Source organism: Calliphora vicina, chromosome 4 (assembly GCF_958450345.1).
Source record: "Calliphora vicina chromosome 4, idCalVici1.1, whole genome shotgun sequence".
Taxonomy (NCBI): Eukaryota; Metazoa; Arthropoda; class Insecta; order Diptera; family Calliphoridae; genus Calliphora; species Calliphora vicina.
This window is the reverse complement of record NC_088783.1, coordinates 75620286-75642394: the sequence shown is the minus strand read 5'-3', so window position 1 is coordinate 75642394 and position 22109 is coordinate 75620286. Positions and strand designations below refer to the sequence as shown.

Sequence of the window (22109 nt, the reverse complement as noted above, 5' to 3'; positions counted from 1 at the left end):
GGGTATTATTTGGTCGAGTTTGACCCACCATACTTTCCTATTTGTTTTTATTTCTCAAGAATTGAAAAAGATAGGAAATTATGAACCCTAGTCTTCACATTTCAACATTACACATTTGTAACTATACGTATGACCTATATGCAAATTTCCTTAAAAAATATCGATCATACGTCACATATGATAAAACCTTACATAAAACAATTTTGCATATATGACGTATAATTGATATAAAATTTATATAATTCAATAGTAAGTATAAATTACAGCTCACAATAGCGCTGATCTCAAATAAAAGTGTGTTAAATATATATCTCAAATCAAAATGTAACTAGTATATGGGCACAGAAAAGTCCACGGAAAAGCCCAACTTGACAATACACAATTTCCTTCCGATTTGCATAGTTACCATTAGGTTTTAGTCATGTGTTTTTTTAATTTTGAAATAAAATTTTCGGTTACATATTTGCTTCCAAGAGAGCAATGATTCAAATACTCTCTTAACACAAAATATTTGCTATAGCTGTGATTAATATCATACATATATTGTTATTTCAAATTATATTTCTTTTACGTATATATTTTTAGCCAGGCACGGATCAGGTTAACCTTTAAAGGGGAAAATAAATAATTTAGGTGGCATTTACACTTTGATTTAAAGTCATGTCTTTTTTTTGTTTTTCTTTTAAAACCCCTACGAAAATCCCCTTGCATTTATACGATGTCTTTTTTTGTTAACCACGTTTGCCTTTTTTGGCATATAATCGTATCAACAACCAATCAGAAAAGAGCTCAAAGCAGAATATCAAAAAAAGTCTTGAAAAACAGAAAACTTGCCTTTTGTTTAGACGTCACAATTTGTTAGTACAAAAAATAAAACATGATTTTTAGTCATGACTTAAAGTCATAATGTAAATGCCCCCTTATTTAAAATTTTTTCATTCTAATATTAAAACTTTTCAGTTTTGTTGGGATTTCCTTACCTCCCCCCCTTGGAAGGAAACGACACATAATATCATAATATCCTAAGAAATACACACAGATTTCTCAGGTTACTTAAACATCATATATATTCGAAATGCCTCAGTTTCTTCTTTCTTAAATAACCCACAGAGTAACTTTAAATAGTTTATATTCAATTAGGTTATTGACTCATAAGTGCATAAAGATAAGAAAAAATATATACGGCAGTCCTGATAAAATTTTACACGAACTAGTTCTAAATATTTTGAAATTATACTGTATGGTATGTTGAAAATCGGGCAACATTTGTACCTAGTCCCTATACAAGGTACCCTTCAGAAAATGTTATGAACATTCATAATTGTCTTATAATAGTTAATATCGTGATGAAATTGCACATTAACAAGTTTTATATGAACCTTAAGATTTCTACCAACATTTGTGAAGATCAGTCCATAACTAAAAATAACCGTCATGTAACGCCTATATCAGAAAAATATTTTATTGTCACATATTGACGGTGGATATATGCGATTAAGATACAGCCTAATTTAACACTTTAACCAGTTCTGGATGTAATGGAGTCTGTTGTGGATTATTCTCACTCCATATGCGGCAGTTTTGTTTATTAACAAATCCGTTAAGTCAAAACTGAGCCTCAACGCTGAACACAATTTTGCGATAAAATACCTGCAATACCTGATTTTCGAAGTAAGTTTGGATAATTTAGTAGAGTTGTTCAAGCGTCAATCTATTAATAATGAGTTGCCATAGTATTCTGATCAAAAATGTCAAAAAGTGCTTAAAAACACAACCAAATTTGAGGCCTTTTGGGTATAAATTTCAAAAAAGTACCAAACGTAATTTGTTTGGTTGTTTTAAGTAAGCTGAGAATACGATTTAAAATATACTTATAATATTATTAGCATCAAAGGTACCAAAATAGTATAAAAAAGTACCAAAATTCAATTTAAAAATTTGTTCTATCTGTGCAAGTTTAAATGATATAAGTTAATGATGTATCAAACGAAATTGTACTTGAATTCAAATATAACGATTTTAAGGGTTGATTTAAAAGTAGCATAATGCTTTCAAATAACAGTGCTGTAATAGCAAACTGTAACATATCTGTAGGCATTATTATATAAAGGCTTTCAGTTGATTTGATCGTAAGTTGGCAACGCTGTATTCGAATTCGAATATTCAGTTAAAGAACATTGTAGAAAGTACACCATAGATGGCGTATGTATTAGTAAGATCTAGAATATTCGAATTTTGACAGTCAAAGAGCAATCTAGAATGCAGATGGCAGTGTTATAAATAGTGGCAGAGGTTGCAGTAGTGAGGGAGTTGATCAGAGACGCTTTTCGAATAAACATCAACTGAGTGCCTTAAAGTGTGTTGTGTTTTTCAAGTATATTCGTGTATATTATAAATTGTGTCTGTATTTCTGAGAATTTATAAACGTGTATAAAAAACATTGAGTTGCTATTTAATTCTGTGGTTGTTGTTCATTTTGAATAAATAAAGAGTTGTTACAATTTTTAAACTACTAAACGGCTTTTATTTGCAATCAAAAGTATCCGGTTTATTTAAAGGAAATAAACCAAACGTTTTGAAAAGGTTAAAATGTAAAAATATATAGATATTGTATATTTTATATCGCAATTAATTCCTTGGATTATTATTACCGCCATCATTAAATGTTCACAGCAATATTTCTTAGTGACGAACACTAAACTCCATTAAAACATTCTCCAATTTTTCACATTTTTTTAAGCTTTTCACCACACTGACCATTTAGACAATAAAAACTTTAAATCTAGATATAAAACCCACCCAAACTCAATATACCGACCTCCTACTGAGTCGAGAATAAAAAGAAATGGCTTTTGCTACCGAATCTATGTATGAAAATATTTTTTTGGTGGCTTTTTTATTAAACAGTCTTAACACGAATAAAGAAAAAAGAACTGAGAAAATGTCTGTAAAAAGTAACAAAATTTCTTTTATATGTAGATTTTGAATTTTTCGCATTAAAACCTCAACGTAAATTCATTTTGTATTTTGGTTGAAAAAAAAATTCAATTAGAAACATCCAAGATGATGGTGAAAAAACAAGCAACGCACTTTAATCGTATAATCGTCTGGATATAAAGTCTTCTTGTTGAAACTGCTAAATAATACAGGCGAAAAAAAGAAAACAAAATAAAACCTGCCGGAAAATTCAATCAGAATTTTACTCAACAGCCAACCTCGACGACCTCACGCTGCCATATGTGGTTAATGAAGACATCGAAAACAAAGCGAAAACTTTGCACAAAATTAAAAACGCGTGAAACGAATGCCAAAAGAAAGCACATGATTCGTGGATTTTTATATAATTAATAAATATGTATGAGTTGATTTGTATGAATGAATATCTTTGTACAACACCAACCAACATGTATCCAGTGCAATGTAGTGCTCGAGGAATTCACAGAGTATGTGAGATCCTTTAGACGAATTGTTATGGATACGAGTTTTATTTTAGTGTTAAACTTTCCTCCTCGTATCTATGCAATATGTGTGGATGGGTGAGTATCTGTGTGAGTATGTGAGCTGTCAATAGTGTTTGTCATTCATTTATATGAGAATGTCATATGAATGTAAATGAAGCACTATGATGATTATCATAAAAGCGTTGATAGAATCATCTGTTAGTTGTTCACATAACACAAACTCCTGGGGAAACGCTAACAATATTTACTCGTATTATATGACAAACTCTCTACTGCATATTCGTGGTTATGCTATTGTATTTATACTAAGTTTTTTTTAAAATTAGTACGTTTTTAGAATAGAAATTGAGTATGATTTATAAATACTTAAAAATAATTAGAATTTATTCGCAGTGATAAAATAAAGCAAATACATTTTTACTAAGGTGAGAGATTTAAAGAGGCATTGAAGAGTAAATTACTTTATAAATTAATAACTTAATTTCATACTTAAGAGTAATTTTATAGAAAGGATTATTTGATAAGCATTACAAGTAGACTACATTAATGAATTTGAATTTGTAAACGTAACTCGTGTTGCTTAATTAAATGGTTCAATGCAGTACATCTTTTTTGATATAATTTTGGTTTAGTGGTTAAGACCGAGACAGCAAACGAAAATTGGCATTTAAATGTTGTTCATCCATTGGTAAAATTGTTTAAATTTTTGCATTATATTTGTTTAAACTACGGTTTAAACCATATTTAATTGAATTTTTTTATTTTATTTTTATCAATTTTATTAATTGAATTTTATAATATTATTTGAATTTTGTACTATTAATTGTATTTTATTATTGAATGAATTTTACCATGAATTGTTATTTTAAAATGAATTGTTAGTATTTTTAAATAAAGGTAAATATGTACTACCTTAATATTTAACATAATAATGAACTAAAATGTTAGTAATTAAGATAATTTTAATGAAATGTTGCTAACGGTAGGTTAGCTATACATAAGAAATTCCAAAACATCTTCGGGTTTTGGAAGTTAAAATTAGGTTTCCTTATTAAAACAAAAATTATAATTTGTCACTTCTCACATAGCAACAGAACTCGTCTGTTGCCTTTACATCCTTTTTTTAATAAACATAATTTATAACGTTTAACGAAAAAAAATCTGGTCTACTAATTTGGTAACTCACAACCAAACAAACAAAAGGTAAAGTACCAACCAATAATTATACATATATTTCTCCATATATATGTACATATTACCCACAAATTATTAATGCAATTTTAATTTTATTTATTATCATCTCAATAATTATACTCACTTTATGAGTGAATATAATTATTCATTTTCTCCAAAGAATATTAGTCTTCAACCTAATAAAGGAGAAAATTTAAATATAATTTGTATTCCCTTAAACAAATTATTTCATGGTCCTTAGCAAAAATTGAACTGGTCACCTCAGCTCAAAAGAAGTCGGCAATAACATAAAACAAAGAAGAACAAAGAAGATCATAAAAATAACTCAACTATACAACATTATGAGGTAATACAAAAATTTCTCACTCAATTACATTAGTTCAAATAACAGGTCGAAAATGTAAGTACGAAAAACCCAAATTAAAAGAAAAGTAAAAGTGTTAATTTAAATTAAAAAGCCGTCGGTAAAGAAAAAATACAAAAAGTTAAAAAAAAAAATAATTGAAAAATTACATACATATATAAAATAGATGAAAAAAAAAAAAAAAAATATATTTAAATTAAATAAAAAGCCGTCGGCAATACAAAAATACATAAAGTGAAAAAATACATAAAAGCCGTCGGCAATACAAAAATACATAAAGTGAAAAAATACATAAAAGCCGTCGGCAATACAAAAATACATAAAGTGAAAAAATACATAAAAGCCGTCGGCAATACAAAATACATAAAAGCCGTCGGCAAAACAAAAATAAAAAATTGGGAAAATACATACTTAAATTAAATAAAGTAAAAATAACAAGAATGAAAAAATTGAAAGATTAACAAGAAAGAAAAAAATTTTTTTAAGAAAATGAGAAAATTTTACGAAATTAAGAAAAATTTTAAAAGAAATGATTTTTTTGCTTAAAAATTGTAAAAAATATAAAAATTAAAATTGAAAAATAAGAAAATTAAAAAATAAGAAACAAAAAAGAATCAAGGTTAAAAAAAAAAAAATATAAAAGCCAGTAAACGTTAAGTATAAAAAAAAAAGCGCCGTTAAAAGAAATAAAATGTAAATATTTATGTATAAGAAAAAGTGCCGGTTAAGTAAAAAAAAGTGCCGTTAAAACCTTATATATGAAAAAAAACGAAAAATTTAAAAAAAAAAAAAAAAAAAAGTAAAATTTTTTTTTAACAAAAGTGCCGTTAAAATTAATTAGAAAAAAAAGGGTGCCGTTAAAATTCATATGTATATATGTATATAACAAAATTTTATAAAAGATAAATTTTTACTTAACGAATACATAAATAAGTATGTTATATACATAAATACATAAAAAACATATACATATAATAAATAAATGAAAAAGGTGCCGTTAAAATTACAGGTATGAATGTATATAACAAAATGTTCCGAAAATAAATAATTTAAAAACATAAAAATATTTGTTATATACATGAATACATAATCTCTCATACATATATGTACATACAAATAAAATGAATTTCAACAAAAAGTGATTTTAACAAATATTGCAAATAAATAAATTCACTTTTACGTACATATACATATTTATAATAAACGGAATACAAAAAAAAAAAAAAAAAACATAAATATATACACACTTATTTTACATACTTTAATCATTTAACGGATACCCTAATTGGTTTTTAATTTTTAACAAAACGAATACCCTAATTGTTTTTTTTTACATTCAACACAAAGCATACATACATAATTGTAAGAAAATAAAGTGAGAACATAAGAATTAAGATAAAATAAAAAATAAAAAATAGCAGTTACAAATAAGAAAAAAGTGAAAAACACAAAACAGAAACATTGGTTTTGCATCTCTCCCACTCAAAGAACCAAAAAAGGAAAACAACATAAATGCTCAACTGGTTAAACATCCCAACAACAACAACAAAAGAAGCTCAACATCAATTAAGATCTCTTGAGGTAAGAGAATCAAGAATATCTCTTGAGGTAAGAGATTCATCAAGTCAAAGTAAGTAATCTCTATATTATACAAACTGACCTACATCAATTTTACACTCAAACATTTAATGTGTGTAATTTAATTTCTACAAAAAATCAAATATAAAGGAAAAATATAATGTAAATTATTATAATATAAAAATATAATAATAAATAGCATTTTAACAAAAGAAAAAAAAAAATAAATTTATTTGATTTAAAAAGTGCGGTTTGAAAAATATTTATGCGGTTTTCCCAATTATTCATGTGTTTAAGTAAAGTGTATACAATTCTCTTTAATAATCCAAATACAGTCCACTAAATATAGGGTTCGCAACTCCGGTTTACAAAATCCCTAATTTGTGATTATTTATACCCGAAAATCCCAACGATAGAAAAGAAAATTAGAAAATTCCAAATTGTGTGAAATAATATTGCGATAGTGTGTATTAGCGAATGTGGTGTTTATTCTGCCTAATAAGTAGAATAGAATTAAAAACGTATATGTATTTAAAGTTTAAATTCTAAAACATAACTAAGAATACATATGCAGCCACACAAAACACAAACTTGAAGTGGAAATAGCAAATGTGGTGTTTATTCTGCCTAATAAGTAGAATAGAATTAAAAATGTATATGTATTTAAAGTTTGAATTTTAAAACTTAATTAAGAATACATAATACAGCCACACAGGATACAAACTTGAAGAAAAAATTTTATACACTACAATTCTATATAAGTAATCGGGAAATAAGAGAATTGTACATTACACAATAACAAATATATTACGAAACAAAAGTTAATAAAATATTTAACTACTAACCATTTATCTCAGTAATATTTTAAAAATTTCAAATGTATATAACCCTATAATCATTCGTGCCGGTAAAGTTAAGTGCGTTCTCTATATTAACTTGCAAATCTCGCCGGTAAAACATTAAGTGCGTTCTCTTGAGTAAAATACAAATAAAAAACTTGTTGGAACGTTGTCACTCTCTTTAATGTAGATGAACAAACAAAGAGAATAACACGTATACAATAAAAGAAATGAAATTTACAATTAAAAACTGTTGAGTTGAATTTCTTTATACAAGTGTTTATTGTAGTATATTAAAAAACCCAGAACAACAATTTTTCAAGAATTAACAGTTATTTTGCTCATGGTTTGGTTTGTATAATTTTATACAGTAAAAGGTACCTACAATTTTATAAATCAATTTACTAAGGAAATTTATTTTGTTTAATTTTATACAGTAAAAGGTACTTGCAATTTTCATAAACCAATATACCAAGTAAATTTATACAGTAAAAGGTACATGCATTTTCCCAAACCAATTTAAAAAAGTAAATTTATTTTATTTAAAATAAAATTCTTAAAGTATTTACAAAATAGAATTCAAAAATTATTTCAATTAGAATTTTATAAAAGTTAAAATTCATAATAATCGGAAAAATTTTATAATACAAAAGAATTTAAAAATTCATAATAATAAGAATATTCTCTAAAAGAATAAATTTAACATAAAAGGAAAATTTTAATCTCAACAAATTTAAATAAATTTAATTTGCAAATGAAGAAATCTAAAATTTTAAATATTTCTATAAAAATTTTGTCTCATAATAAATAATTTTTTTTCTAAAAATCAAATTTCAAAAAAAAAAAAAATAAAAATCAAATTTAATGATTAATACTAAATCCACTTAATAAATTGATTACGGATTAATTTTCCTATTTGTTCACAATTAACCGCTTAAGTGGTATCTCTGAAACAAATTCACAAAATTGTCTCTATAAAAATCAGAATACCACATAGTACACAAAAATTTTAATGAAATTAAAATTGATAAAAATATTAGTCTACATAGGTACTAATAATTGTTTAAACCGCTTCATTATCAATCTCATTGTTTCATTAAAACTAATTTTTTCGATTATAAGTGTATATTCTATTAATTTTGTTTTACTAGATTACAACTATCTAGTGCATTTACCCCATAGCTAAGCTATCACAAAAGGATATAGAAAAAACACTCTGTAATTAACCGCTGCTCCCATTTGTGTACAAACTATTTTATACTTAATACAAAATTCTAATGAGATACTAAAAAGTGAACAAATAAATAGGATTTATATCTCTTGTTTTCTTTTATACTAGTACAGGATCTAGTACGATAATTAAATAACATTATATTTCGAAAAATTTAAAATTAATTAAATACAAATTTAATTATTCTCTAAAAATTAAAATAAAATTTGTTCTAAACTAGAAAAATTTAACTGCACATCTCAAAAGTTTATATCTCAATATAATACTTTATAATTTAAAAATTTTACTCTGTATAACCACAGAAACCTAATTCCTTGAATAAAATACAATATCAAGTACAATTATCAAACAAAATGCCGCGTGAAACAGAAAATTCACCTGCAGCTGATAGGTCATTTAATCCATCCTACAAAGATTATTTTAAATTTGATTGTGAACATTTGCTTCAGTATTGTGGAAAGGTGAATGAGAGCCGAAGAGAAGATCAAAACGAATCTATATTAGAGGCAAGGTTAAAAGAAATAGATGCAAGATGGACAAACGTAGATACTTCATATCAAAAGGTAATGTTATCTCAAGATGACGTAATTGATGCAGAATTTAAGAACCAAGCAAGAGAGGAATTTGATGCTTGTAATGACGCATATGTACAGAGCACATCACAAATTTTTGAAATTCTTAAAAGTATCCGCTTAGATACAGTACAAATGCCAATGTTCCAATCAACATCTCGTCACTCTGTCCCAAATCAAAATCCAACGAGCGATAATTCAAGTATTTGCATTAAACTCCCCCCATGCGACACAGAAATATTTAAAGGCAGTTATGAACAATGGCCCTCGTTTAGAGACATGTTCACTGCAGTTTATATAAATCATTCAAAACTTACTCCTGTAACTAAGCTATACCATCTCAGGAACAAGACAAGAGGCGAAGCAGGTGCTATAGTTAAACGATATCCATTATCTAATGATAATTTTGAATTAGCTTGGAATGCGTTAAAAACAAGATACGAAAACAAACGAGTTTTGGTAGATAACCAAATCAAAATCTTGTTTGATATACCAGCAGCAATTAATGAAGATAGTGAGTCCATAAGAAAAATACAGTCGTCAGTAAACGACTCATTAGCAACACTCAGAACTCTAGGGGTAGAAGTAAATAGTTGGGATCCCATTTTAATTCGTTTAATATCAACAAAATTACCAGATTGTACTTTAGAACTATGGGAGCAATCACTGACTTCCCCTCGTGAACTACCAAAATGGTCACAAATGTCACAATTTTTAGTTGACAGATACGAAGCGGTAGAGCGGCTAACAAGCATAAAAACCACAAAAGACAGTTTTACACTGTCTAATACGAAAAAACCTAATATTCAAACATATACATCCCAAGAAAACATAAACACAAATTGCAAACTATGTAATAATGTACATTATTTAAGAAATTGTCCCAATTTTAGAACTTTTTCAACACAACAAAGAATAGATTATGTTTTCAAAAATAAAATATGTAACAATTGTTTAAGTCCTTCACATATTAAGGCAAATTGTAAAAGTAAAAGAACATGTTTTTACTGCAAAAAAGATCACCATTCATTATTGCATATTGCACACAAATCATCAAATGTACAAAAAACATCTGAAAATACTCAAACCAATGGTAATGGTAATCAAAATAAAAATATTGTTCAAAATACAAATACACAAACAGAACAGCCAAGTAATTCTTACAAAGATGAACTTCCAACTACCTCACGGCGTGTTCAAGCAAACTGCTCTACGAGCAATGAAAACATTTTATTGCGTACAGCATTGATGCAAATAGAGCATCAAGGCGAAGTTTTCACGATAAGAGCTTTAATTGATCCAGGCTCTCAAAGAACCTTCATAACAGAAAGAATAAGAAGTCGGTTACAGTTGCCTTATAGAAATTCACATTTTGAAATTATTGGAATAGGAGGTCAAAAACAATCAGCTAAAAAAGAGTGTGATTTCACATTATTTGCAAGAAAATATAATCTGAGAATCCCAATTAAAGCAATTGTTTTATCAAATGTTACTAAAACACTTCCAGCTGTTACGTTTAATGTCCCATATTCAGCAGAACTTAGAAAATTGGATTTAGCAGACCCGAATTTTAATAAATCTTCCCAAATTGATCTTATTCTTGGCAATGATTATGAACATTGTCTAAACCTCGAAGGGATAAAGAAAAATATATGTGGCCAAACATCAGCTTACAAAACTATATTTGGATGGGTGCTTAGTGGACCGATGAAAACGGAAACCGTTCAAACATTCACAACTGCTGTCACTTCATCAGAATCTTCAGAACTCAGCACACTATTGAGAAAATTTTGGGAGCAAGAGGAAATACCAAAAACTCGCTTTAAATCCGAAGAAGATGAATTTGTTGAACAATTTTTCACTAAAACAACTACTCGAAGCAAAGATGGACGATATATGGTAAGGCTACCATTCAAAAAGGAATATCCCGAATCGGTTTTCTTAGGATCGTCTAGATTCATCGCACTCGCTCAATATGCCAGTATGGACAAAACATTAGGAAAAAATAAAGAATTGCAAGCTGAGTATAAAGCTGTTTTGGATGAGTATTTAACTCTCGACCATATGGAAGAAACAACCTCAAACGAAATCAATTCTGAAGGTAAACATAGCTCTTTTTATTTGCCCCATCACGCGGTCGTGCGACCAGAACATAAAACTACAAAGGTAAGAATTGTGTTCAATGCCTCTAGAAAAACAAAATCCAAATTTTCACTAAATGATGTTCTGTACACTGGTCCTACAATTCAAAATGATTTAATAACTGTAATTCTGAATTGGAGAAGATATAAATATGTGTTCAGTGGTGACATACAGAAAATGTATCGTCAAATCCTAGTTCATCCAGACGATAGAGCATTCCAGAGAATTTTATATCAACCTGAACCAAATGGCCCTATTAAAGATTTCGAATTGAAAACAGTAACGTTTGGAGTAAATTGTGCGCCTTTTCTAGCAATTCGTACTTTACATCAACTCGCTTCAGACTCAAAAGCCGAATCCCCTCAAGCATCATCAATTTTAAGGTACGAAACTTATGTAGATGATATTTTAACTGGAGGTTATTCAATTGAAGAAACTCGTTACGCACAAAATCAGCTAATTAAAACTCTAAAATCTGCTGGATTTTTACTCAAGAAGATAACAGCAAACGATGCTCAATTATTATCAGATTTACCAACAGAGGATATATATGATTCAGATTTTTTACGTTTCCACGAAACTAGCTCAACTAAAACTTTAGGCATAAAGTGGAACGCAATCACAGATACATTTACTTATAATTTCTCATCAATAAGTCCTTCTACGAAAATAACAAAACGCCAAGTTCTATCATCTGTCGCAAAACTATTTGATCCAGCTGGATGGCTAGCTCCTATAGTAATCAGAGCAAAAATATGTATGCAGCAATTATGGTTAGACGGTATAGAATGGGACGAAGAAATTAACGCGGAATCTCTACAAAATTGGAACGAGCTAGTTCAGGACTTGTCTGAAGTTGAACTAATATCAATTCCTCGTTGGATTCAACTTATGCCTAGCGACACAATCCAAATTCACGGATTCTGCGATGCATCGAAATCCGCATATTGTGCTACTGTATACATTCGGTGCCAAACAAAAACTCAAAACACATTCTCAAATTTATTGGTAGCAAAAAGTAAAGTAGCCCCTTTACAAACTGTTTGCCTCCCGCGCTTAGAGCTTAATGGCGCAGTGCTATTAGCAAATTTAGTTAATTATGTAAAAAACTCTATCAATTTCAGTAATAGCGAGATATATTTATGGTCGGACTCAGCTATAGTCCTAGGATGGTTATCAAAACCACCTTCATCGTGGGAAACCTATGTGGCGAACAGAACAGCACGAATACACGAATTAATGTCTGATGTCACATGGCGACATGTCCCAACACATGATAATCCAGCTGATCTGGGCACACGAGGTTGTAAAGCCCAACATTTGGTAAATAATTCACTTTGGTGGAATGGACCATCATGGTTACAAAAACCTTCATCAGAATGGCCCAAAAGAAATATTTTAAATCGTAGCTCAGAAGATAAAGAAATACAATCTCTACATGTTCAGATTGAAGCAAATGATATATTGGACAATTTTTCATCATACAGTAGAGCTTTACGTGTAATATGCTACATTTTTAGATTTTTTCATAATACAACGAAGAAAATGCGACAAAATGTTGATGAAAATACTCAAGTCTCTTTGACACAAAATGAGATGAAATTTGTTAAATCGAGACTAATTGTTTTAGCTCAAAAAAGATTTTATAATGAGGAATATCAATGCGTTAATGAATCAAAAAATATTTCAAATAAAAGTCCTTTGAAAAGTCTAAATCCATTTATGGATAAAGACACAATTTTAAGAGTAAATGGTAGATTATCCCAATCATCACTACCATATGGTGAACGTTACCCAATTATTTTACCAGGCAACTCCCGATTTTGCCAATTGTACTTACACCATTTGCATGAGTTTCTCTCTCATGCTGACTGCGGTCAAATGTACAGAATTATACAAACTGAATTTCTCATATTCAGGTTAAAACCACGTATCAAAGGAATAATACGTAAGTGTAAAAGATGTATAATGTATAAACAACAGCCAAGCTCTCAAATAATGGCTCCTTTACCTCCGGAAAGATGTACTCTCTCTCTTCCTTTCCAGGTAACAGGAATTGATTTTGCTGGACCATTCGAGACAAAAACATCGATTCTAAGGAAATCTCCAATAACTAAAGGATACGTAAGTGTGTTTGTATGTTTTAGCACAAAAGCTATCCATTTAGAGCCTTGTTCAGAGTTATCCTCAGCGGCGTTCCAAGCTGCTTTCGCTCGCTTCATCGGGAGGCGGGGGCTCCCCCAAAGGGTAGTTACAGACAATGGACGAAATTTCTTAGGAGCTAGTAGAACTCTCGAACGAGAATTTTCTGCGTTTGTCAAAAATAGTGCCCAAGATGTAGCTCAGAAATACATCACATACGGATTTGAATGGAAATTCATTCCACCTCACGCTCCTCATATGGGAGGCCTTTGGGAGGCAGCCGTAAAGAGTTTTAAATATCATTTTAAGCGAATTGCAGGTTCTCATAAATTTACTTTCGAAGAATTCGCAACAGTTTTAGCAAGAATAGAAGGAGTACTCAATTCAAGACCTATATCAGCAGTTTCAGAAGATCCCTCAGATATCACAGCTCTAACGCCTGGACATTTTCTAAGAGGTGCCCCCCTGATGGCATTCCCTGAACAAGATTGTTCGAACATGTCGGTTTTAAATAGATGGGAAAAGCTGAAAGCCATACATCATCAATTTGCTCAACGTTGGAAAACTGATTATCTGAAATCACAACACAAAAGGTATAAGTGGAAAACCTCTTGCAAAAATATGCAGATTGGAGATTTAGTTATTGTTATGGACGATCTACTACCACCTCATGAATGGAATCTTGGCAGGATCGAAAAAACATTTTCTGGTTCAGATGGTAATGTAAGAACTGCAGACGTACGTACCGCTAGCGGTGTAATTAAGCGCCCTATCGTCAAATTATGTTACCTCCCTTTTCTAAATCAAGAGGAAGCGCAAGTTGACTCAAACCTTAAAGTACAATCCTCCATTTAGATAATTCTCTCAAATAGTTTCTTATAATTATTTCTACTCAAATATTGTATTCAAAATTATTGGCATAATAAAGATTTCCAGTTATTCAAAATCATTGCTGTTTAGTGGCTTTTTACCCACATCCATTTATTATCCAACAATTTCCATATAACATACTAATTGAACTGTATTTTCCTTATTATATATTTTCCCAGCAGGTCAAATAGACGACTGACAGCAACTCGGGTCCCCAATGAAACTCAAAACCCAAACGATGAGAGAAGCGTAGTCCCGAGGGACTTAGAAGTCTATTATTGCATCATCTGTAAAGGGTATCATGGGCTCAAGTTTTGCCGGAAATTCCGAAAAATGACGCCAGAGAGAAGACGTGATATTGTTGAGCGTCTTGGCTATTGCACCAATTGTTTGGCTCGAAGCCACAATATAAGGTCGTGTACCTCGATGGAGTCTTGCATAAAATGCAACCAACTGCACCACACCATGTTGCACCCATCGAGGACCCGCAGCCCATCGCCCAACTTGTCTACCGTCAGCAGCCAACGCAGTCGTGACGCCGAGACCCAGTTACAACCGCACCAACAACCACGTCAACATCATCATCACCATCGTCAACGTTATCATCAGCATCGTCAACACCGACACCATCAACCTCGTCAGCCACATCATCGTCGTCATCAACGCCAACAGCCACATCATCGTCGTCATCAACGCCAACAGCTGCATAATCAACAACAACAACGTCATCAAACTCAACAACGTCATCAAACTCAACAACATCAACTTCAACAATCACCAGCTCCAGTTGTTTCAACTACCACACCACCAATGCCAGATCAACATATCTTGGCTGAAGCTATTAAATCGCTGGCCAACGTATTATGCTTTCAAAGCAAGCCAGAATAAACCCGGCAAAGGCCGAGGCCGGCGCCATGTTTAAACTACGGTTTAAACCATATTTAATTGAATTTTTTTATTTTATTTTTATCAATTTTATTAATTGAATTTTATAATATTATTTGAATTTTGTACTATTAATTGTATTTTATTATTGAATGAATTTTACCATGAATTGTTATTTTAAAATGAATTGTTAGTATTTTTAAATAAAGGTAAATATGTACTACCTTAATATTTAACATAATAATGAACTAAAATGTTAGTAATTAAGATAATTTTAATGAAATGTTGCTAACGGTAGGTTAGCTATACATAAGAAATTCCAAAACATCTTCGGGTTTTGGAAGTTAAAATTAGGTTTCCTTATTAAAACAAAAATTATAATTTGTCACTTCTCACATAGCAACAGAACTCGTCTGTTGCCTTTACATCCTTTTTTTAATAAACATAATTTATAACGTTTAACGAAAAAAAATCTGGTCTACTAATTTGGTAACTCACAACCAAACAAACAAAAGGTAAAGTACCAACCAATAATTATACATATATTTCTCCATATATATGTACATATTACCCACAAATTATTAATGCAATTTTAATTTTATTTATTATCATCTCAATAATTATACTCACTTTATGAGTGAATATAATTATTCATTTTCTCCAAAGAATATTAGTCTTCAACCTAATAAAGGAGAAAATTTAAATATAATTTGTATTCCCTTAAACAAATTATTTCAATATTGTTTAAAGAACTACCAGTCTGTGAGCATCGGCTGAAAACTAGTGTCAGATTGATACCAGCCATGTTATCTTCACTGTCGGTGTACATCTCGGTATATTAGGAGACATGTATATGGACAATAACACTTTTTTTAAAATCTAAGAAACAAACTTTGATTGTTCATTATTTCGTTAATGTTTTTGATTTTGACAAAATAGCAAATAATTTTATGTCAATGGCACTACTAGCAACAACATTGTACAGTTTCAGAATTCACAGTCTATTTTTTATACCCTACACCACCATAGTGGGCAGGGTATTATGCGTTGTGCAGATGTTTGTAACGCCCAAAAATATTAGTCTAACACCCATCTTAAAGTATACCGATCGACTTAGAATCACTTTCTGAGTCGATTAAGCGATGTCCGTCCGTCCGTCCGTCCGTCTGGTTGGCTGGCTGGCTGTCCAGCCAGAAAAAGAAGTAGAGTATTATATGGTCGGGCTTGACCGACCATACTTTCTTACTTGTTTTTTATTACTTATAGGCTGGGTAACTTATAAAATATAAAAAAAATAGTTAAACAAACAAGATTTTTTTAATTTTTAAAAACTCTGAATGTAAATATAAATGAACTGATCAGCATAAATAGAGCAGCAATACGTTATATGCGTTATTACTTAATAAGCGATTATATGAGCGTTAGAGAGCGTAATTGATATGTTCACAAGAGTTGATCAGCCTTACAGCAGTTAAATATTTTTAGTTCAAAATTAGCAGTCCTTGTAAGTTGTTCTAAAAAATATTTTTTTCTTTCTGTATTTTTTAAAAAGAAAATGCCATGAAAGATTTATTTTGTTGGCAAAAAATTTTAACAAACTAATTTTTTCAGGGTCCACTCATTTTACTACACAGAGAAAACAGATTCGTGATAGCAACCGAATTTGTTGCCAATTGAATCATTCCACCTTAGTAACCGAATTTTACAGTTAGGGCAACAAATTCGGTTGCTATCACGAATCTGTTTTCTCAGTGTGCTCTTTGGTAATAGAATCAAATTTATACAATCTAGTCCGTGTATTTTTTTTCCAAAAGTCTTCATTTCTTGCACAATGCATATATTCAGCTTAATTCAAAAATACTTTCATATTTTCTAAAAATCGTGTATATCACGATCAAACTTTTAAGAATTTTATCAATTTTAATTCTTAAAACTATTGTACTTGTATTCGAATTTTGTATAAAGAATCCTGTTTAGTAAAATGACAACGGTGAATGACATCGTTACTTTTGACTTTTGTTAATGGCTTTTTTCCATTGACTTTGACTATCATAATTATTGCTAGTATGACTTAAAAATGCGGGATTTTCAATAGATGACGTATTTTTAACGCGGTTTTATTGGGCACATATCTGACAGTGTAATCAACAAAGCTTTTTTTGCATCGATAATGTCGAATTTTGTGCCAACAAAGCGTCATATGAGGGAAGTTTCATCGTTTTCAATATGAGAGAGTTGGTTTGTGCGGTTCAGAAGCTGTGATTCAAAAAATATTGAATACCAAGAATTGGAGGCATTACTCTATGAAGACTATTATCAAACTCATCAAGAGCTTGAAAAATCACTGGGAGCTACTCAAGAAGATACCTCAAAACGTTTGCAATTAGCAGGATTCATCCAAAAGCAGGAAAATTGGGTACCATATGATGGGTCCGAAATAATGCTTTAACGCAATAAAAGGAAATCAATTCAGCTCCGAAGCATTACTTGCGATAAAAAATGGATCCATTATGATAATCCGAAGCGTAAGAGATCGTATGTGAAGCCCTGCCAACCAGCCGAATTGACACCAGAGCGCTATGCTAATGTTCTGTTATCAGCTACTGAAATCTGCCCAGACCATCACAGGCAACTGATTCATTTGAAGTAAGCGTCGGCCGAAAAATGTTCAAAATGTGCGTCCAGATATGAAACCGCTATATTCCATCTTTCAATTCATGTTTCATGACCTTGTACCGTCCGATTAATATTTGTTTCTGAGATACGATTCACTTCAAAACAGAGTATCCGACATTGGCTTTCAACGTTCTTGGCCTCAAAAGAGTCAGTTTTTTTGGCGCGGAATCTTTATGTTTCCAGAAAGGTGGCCAATACCCTGAATTAATTCATACAAATGTTTCTAAATAAAAGTTAAACATTTGAAAAAATCCCGCATTTCTAAGACACACCCCCAATACCAAAACACATCTAACCAGGACAAACTTATATTTTTTGGTTTCTTTTTACTAAATACTCATATTTTCTGAACCCCAAAGAAAATTTCTTTCAAAAACAAAAAAAATAAACAGGAACATGATACATAGATTAAATCATAGTTATTAAATGTTTCGCATAGTTTTTGTAAGTAAGTTAAAATTCGAATATATGTAAGTTAACAATTCCAAGGTCGGTACCAGTATACATTAAGTGTGCCTCATCCTAAACTCAACTACTCTGGTTGCAAGCGAGTAAGTAGGTCACATTTTTCTGGGAAGACTCCGAAACTATATCATGCAGCAGTTTGGATGACTCCTCCGATTATATAACAGAAGGAAATTCTGTGTCTCCAAGACATTATGTTTCCTTGTCTATATACTGTTCCAAGACAATTTGAATGTTTTTTGTAAACCTTTATATAGATTTTTTAGCACTACCCTAATCTACACATGTATGAGTTAATACTTAGTATAATTACATTTAAAAGCTGATACGACCGACCTCACATTGTTGTGAAAATAGTAAGTATGTGTGTCTTCACTTTAATAAGTATATGCAATTCTGCCTTTCCGTATTATTAATCACACACACATTAAGTCAATTATAATAAGATTTAAGAGGAAATCCTTAAATAATTATTTGTTCTTTAGTCATCCTGTGCATTCATATGAAAGGAGGTTATGGTACTATGTACAACAGCACAACAATACGTGTATGTGTTTCTATTAACATTTATGTCAACATAAACAAATTATTATTTATTAAACTGCTGACTCTTTACACGAATATGAAAGACAAACGCTCTTGCAACATTATTTGTTATTAACAACACACAGTGGGGTTGATCCAGAAAAAATCTGAATCTTCTACACTACTGGTTGAAAATTTATGTATGAGTAAATCAGAGAGGAACATATATTCTTTAAGAAAATTAAATGTGTGGCCACTGGAGTAGGTCAAAAAGAAACCACTGGTCTAAAATCAAAATCGAGCATCGCATTTTTAACGTGAAACTGTTCTTTTCTTATTTTTTTTTTTAAATATGCTAAAATTTTATTGAGTCTTCAAAAAAATTTGACAAAAGTGATTATGTTTGGGCTTGTTCAAAAGAACAGAATGACAGAAAATATGAATCTTTGCAAATGGAGAAGATAAATAAACAATAATCTTATTTCGTGGTTGTGCGAGAATATAAAACCGAGCTTTTGTGTCACAGTGCAGGAAATGGAAATAAAAGTGCAAATAAATCTGTAACTTCTAAACTGTTAATCTGATATTAATAAAATTTCCCACTACTAGAGGAGGTATCTAAGGCCCAATATTGGGTCTTAGGTATATGAACAATTAAAAATGGCTATAATCATATACCTAATTAAGTGTTATTTAAAAAAAATCTAAAATGTAAACTTATACCTTTCACTTATTGAAATCTGTCCATATTTGTTCATATCAATATTTACAAAGTTTTTTTAGTTTTCTTAAAACGGGCCAATAGTTTAGAAGTTTTTGCAAAATCAGTAAAGATCTTAATATATCTTATACTGAATTTAAGAATAACAAATACTAATCTTAAGGGTCTTTCCTTAAGCGCTTCCTATATTTAATTTTAGATAAATCAAAGTGAGATATAATCGAAATTTTGTATTCGATTGAAAGGCATTCCGATGTCGCTATATATGGAATATAATATCGTGCAAATATACGATATGTCCAATTTTCAACTCCGCATAAATTAAGCTGAATTTTACCGTTGGCATGGGTTATTTTGTCTTTGACGGCCTCAGTGGTTTGCGGTGGCCAATTCGCATCTCCTTTGCGTCAGATGAGTATGCCCTAAAATCTTTCATGCTGAAGATCTAACGTGACATGAGCTGTGAGCCACGTAGCTCCGTTCTGTTAAAACCACATGTCGTTGGTGTGCATTAGAGTGACAGCCGATTTTTTTTTAGATTTCAAAGAGTGCCTGGTGGAATATTGTGACACTAGGCCTATAGGTTAAAATTTATAACAGTAAGGAAATTGGGCAAAAAATTAGTTTTTCTTGAAAATCGCAGGTACGGAAAAACTGTAAGAGGTATTGACATAATTTTTTCATATTTTTATTCCCTATTTTGATCTCAATAAATGCCAATGTGATGATCAAAAAATTCTGAAATTTGTTTAAGAACATTTTTAAAAATTTGAAAATGGAGATTTGAAACAGCCGTTAAAAAAATATTTTTTTTGGCCACACCTGTGAATAGGTTAACGGTATCCTACGAAGACAAAAACACATACACAAGTAAATACGGATATATCTTAAATAAAAATTGGCTTATATTTTAATTTTTTGTTCAAGTGGCCTGAAACACGTTAATGGTCTGGCGAATTTGTAATAACTTTACCATTTTTTAACCAAATTTTGTCATTTATATCTCATTACAAAATTTTAAAAATATTTGAAAAATTTGCATTTTTTCCGAATTTTGGCGATAATACAGTTTTTGGGTCATTTTGACCTAAACGAGATGCAGGGTTAACTTCCAAAAAAATGTTTTTAATGTAATATTCATTAATATAAATAAATCTATACATTTCTAGAAAACAATGCAGAAATTTAACGAGTTTCACCTATTTATTCCATATAAATAGTAAAATTTTGCATATATCTGAACTTTGACCTCGATGCGCGTCCAGAAATCGTTGCCCGATTTGGCTCAAATTTTCAGCACTTAATATTTAGGCTTAGTGTCACAATATTCCACCCTGCACTCTTCAAAATTTTACCAAAAAATTTTTTCCATACAACTGATTGTCATGGAAAAATCCATATCAAAAATTGACTTTTTCGATATGCATTGATCATGGATCTCATTGGGATTGTTATCGTTCCAAATTCGACAATTTTGTTTCATTCAGCAATGGGCTTCATCGCAGCAGATAATTTTTTTATGAAACCTAGGGTCAGTTTCCAACTGCTTCAGGTTCCATTCAGAGAGCACATGTCGACCTGTGGGTTAAAAACGTTTGTGTTTGGAATCTTGGGAATTGGAGATTTGACAAGGTTGGAGCTGTAATCCTTAAGAGCAAAATTTAATAAACGTAAATATATTTTGAACTAAAAGAGATTACCTACATATGTACTAGTATTTTTTGTAGACCTTCAATTTTCAACTATTATATTTTAAATTTAAGCTCATTTGGATTATAAATGGATTTTTGATTCAAGGTGACCAATTTTGGGGGGCCACTAATGGTCCCCATTCCACCTAAAAAGCCGAACAACATCTCATATCCAACAATTGTGAAATTTCGCTACGATATCTCCAATAGTTCTCGAGATATCGAATTGTTTCTATAAAAAAGTTTCTAACCACTGTTTCTCGTATGACCGCTATCAACTGTCAAAGTTCGGAAGTCCCTATTGGAAGACCCTTTAGATTATCCTGCTCGTCGTTTTTAAATTTTGGTCGCCTTTAATTTTTTAATTGTGTCATAGGTCACAATTAATAGTACCACACAAAAAAGAAACAAATTCATATTGTCACCAAAAATTAAATTGCAAATTAGAACATCTTTTTCAAATCATTCCCCTAAATTCAAACTAACTTCAAACAATACTAGAACATAAGTTAAAATAAAATTTAATTTATTTTCCAATTTGTTACAAATTAAATGACAAATTCAATATACTCACACTCGAATTGCTATTGGACGCATTGGGATTTTTTTATTTTGTTTCAAAGAAAACACAAGTGGTACTTTTGTGCTATTTTCATTGCTCTTTTATAAAAAAAAATATAACAAAAAATAAAAACACATTTTTTGTAAAAGAATATTAAAATTTGCAAATATATTATTTATATTTAGCTTTGT

General features: G+C 30.4%; 2 protein-coding genes across 2 annotated transcripts; both read left to right on the top strand.

Moving 5' to 3' along the window:
* Positions 1–6531: 6531 nt before the first annotated feature.
* On the top strand, positions 6532–14378 carry LOC135958510 (uncharacterized). The gene is made up of 2 exons (XM_065509415.1): positions 6532–6600; positions 8970–14378. Exons 1-2 carry the CDS (start codon positions 6532–6534, stop codon positions 14376–14378), a joined length of 5478 nt encoding a protein of 1825 aa, XP_065365487.1.
* Positions 14379–14699: 321 nt separating this feature from the next.
* On the top strand, positions 14700–15281 carry LOC135958509 (signal transducer and activator of transcription C-like). Its single transcript, XM_065509414.1, has one exon. The coding sequence runs from the start codon at positions 14727–14729 to the stop codon at positions 15279–15281; it is 555 nt and encodes a 184-aa protein (XP_065365486.1). The 5' UTR covers positions 14700–14726.
* Positions 15282–22109: the final 6828 nt, after the last annotated feature.

What these genes read in the sequence shown, in the direction of transcription:
- LOC135958509 (XM_065509414.1), top strand. Translation starts at nt 14,727, where the DNA reads ATGACGCCAGAGAGAAGACGTGATATTGTTGAGCGTCTTGGCTATTGC.
- LOC135958510 (XM_065509415.1), top strand. Translation starts at nt 6,532, where the DNA reads ATGCTCAACTGGTTAAACATCCCAACAACAACAACAAAAGAAGCTCAA. An exon ending in ATCAATTAAGATCTCTTGAG is followed by an intron (nt 6,601 to 8,969) that starts GTAAGAGAATCA and finishes GTATAACCACAG; the next exon opens with AAACCTAATTCCTTGAATAA.